The 2,372-nt window shown below is 54.6% G+C and overlaps 1 protein-coding gene across 1 annotated transcript in view; it reads right to left on the reverse strand.

Moving 5' to 3' along the window:
• The window catches only part of LOC119593251 (homeobox protein goosecoid-like), a gene marked incomplete at its 3' end in the record, with an annotated part of 8,533 nt that extends 6,743 nt beyond the window's left edge, over positions 1-1,790 (reverse strand). The window contains 1 exon segment of the mRNA XM_037942184.1: positions 1,052-1,790. Within this exon segment, the coding sequence (XP_037798112.1) occupies positions 1,052-1,643 (592 nt within the window).
• Between the last annotated feature and the right edge of the window lie 582 nt (positions 1,791-2,372).

The following is a 2,372-nucleotide window of genomic DNA, read 5'->3' on the forward strand; positions in this document are numbered from 1 at the left end:
GGCGCGGGCTCACTAATGCGAAACACGTTGCGGACACGTTAAGTGGCCGCGCAGCCGGGTAGATAAATATGCTCTTAATAAAGTCGCGCTTAAAAAACTGTTAATCTTATTTGCGCCTCGCCCTCTCGGGACGGCCCTGGCCCCTGCCCCCCGCCCCCTCCGGACGACCCCTGGCCCTCCGCACCGCCCCCCTCGGCACCAATCCCGGCCCTACCTCCCCCGTCGGCGGCTGCCCCGAGCGATTGCTCAGTCTGTTCCGCCTGTAATCCGGCCCTTGCTCTGTTTAATCCCCTCTCCCCTCCGCTCGGCCGAGACACTGCTGGCGCACTTACGGATGTAATCAGGTTAAAAAGGCTGTCCATTTTTCATTAACTAACTGCGTCGAGAATTACACTAAGCCAAGCGCGTAGCAAGGGATGGAAGGCAGAGATCTCTTGAGGGATTTAAACAATCAAGATGAGACGGTGATTTTGCGGCCAAAGAGGCTTATCCTCAGAGACGCTGGCAACAAACCTTTCATGATTCTGATTCCGAACGGGAGGAGAGGTAAGATTACCTTAACGTTCGGAGATTGATTTCCACTTTAATTAATAAAGACTGAACGCGCCAGTGTATGGACGGATTAGCAAATGTTCACTACATCTCTTGGGCCCCGTTATAGTAAGCTTTAATATCAGATTATTAAATGAAAGGGGATTACTAATTTTTCAACGAAAACTCTTCCTCTGATTTCATGTGCAAAATCAATTACTTCAAATTAAAAGTAACGATATATTCAGGGTCACTTCCGGAGATGTCCGCTAGAAAACCCTCACAGCCTCCAACTACTCTGACGCGGTAGCCATTCTATCCAAGTTGACGCCCCTGCGACTCCACCAGGGAAACAGCTCATGCGGCCCCCAGGTGCGGGAACAGCGCAGCGTCCCCCGGGGAGCACTCAGCAGCACCTATCCTAAAGTCAGCACGGAGGTCCATTGTGTCACGCCCCTCCCGCGCTGCACCCTCCCCCTCATCCCGGGCGGGCTTCCTCAAGCACCGCCGGGAAACTTACCGAGGAGATCGTAGTGGTTGCGTGGAATGGCAGGGAAGTGCGCCGGGGGGAGTCGGGGCGCGCCGGCCCCGGACGCCCTGGGCGCCAACAAACTCTCGATTGTGAACACCGACGACGGCGCCCTGGACACTGGCGGCAGCATCCCGCCCTCCGTGGCCTCTCCTGCAGCCAGGCACCGCAGCTGCTCGGACGCCGAGGAGTAGCTCTTGAGCGGGTCGGGAAACTGCAGGGGAACCTTGAGGTGCTCCGCGGAGGTGCCGCTGTACGCCTTCAGGGGGTCGTGGTTCAGGTAGAGCCGCATGTGCTCCGGCATCAGGTACTTCAAATGCTCCGAGGTCAGATACTGCTTGAGCTGGTCACTGGAGGCCAGGTACTGCTTGAGGGGGTCTGCGGCCCCCATGTACTGTGTCAGGTGATGCAGGTAGGACGGGTACGGGTAGTGAGGCAGCGGCGCCAGGCAGGGCAGCGAGGAGGGTGGCAGGGGCTCCGAGATGGAGGTGGTGGCTAAGGAAAGCCCCGAGGGCGGCATCGGGGCGAGATTCGAGGACACGGGCGAGGAGCCCGAGGACCGCACGCCGCCCGTCTCCACCATTTTGCCCCCTCCAGACGCCACTTTGTAGATCTTGAAACTCAGGCAAGTACTACAGGCGAGTAACACAGAATCTTGTAGCGGATCACAATTTTTTCATCTATAACTCAAGGCTTATTTAACACACAGGTATGTCTTTTCTTCTCCGGACACGACTCGCAAGTGAACGCACGAAGTTTATCACTGCCCATAAATCACTTGGACAAGAGAGACTCCGCCTCTATCTGGTAGCGGCAGCTGAGACGCCTGGGCGGTTCTTAGGCTCCGCCTCTCGACCAATCAGCGCTCAACATTTCACGAGAGGAGACTCCTCAACCAATGGTCGTGTGGCAGCCCAGGCGGGGGCGGGGTCGTGGCTGGTGACTCATTTTCACTTTGTGAATTTAAAGACAGTTATCTATTTTACGTCAATTCAAATATTCAGGCTCATAGTCATTAGATCGCCTTTGCCAAACAGTTATATTAAAAGCTAATATCTGAAGACGATGAATATAACAGCCAACGTGTGCGCAGAGACAGTAAATTGAGCCCAATTATATTGAGGACGTTGGTCTCATGAGTGTGAGGCGCATGAGGGCATGGGAGGGGGGGGGGCTAATCCCTCACAATAAGTTTACTGGGTTGCCTTCATACCTCACAATCTGATTTCCTGACACTGCTGACACCAAGGTAACTGTGACAATGACGATAAAGGGAATGTGCTTATGAAAATGTTTTCCCTTCACCATCATT

Source organism: Penaeus monodon, chromosome 32 (genome assembly GCF_015228065.2).
Source record: "Penaeus monodon isolate SGIC_2016 chromosome 32, NSTDA_Pmon_1, whole genome shotgun sequence".
NCBI classification, from domain to species: Eukaryota; Metazoa; Arthropoda; class Malacostraca; order Decapoda; family Penaeidae; genus Penaeus; species Penaeus monodon.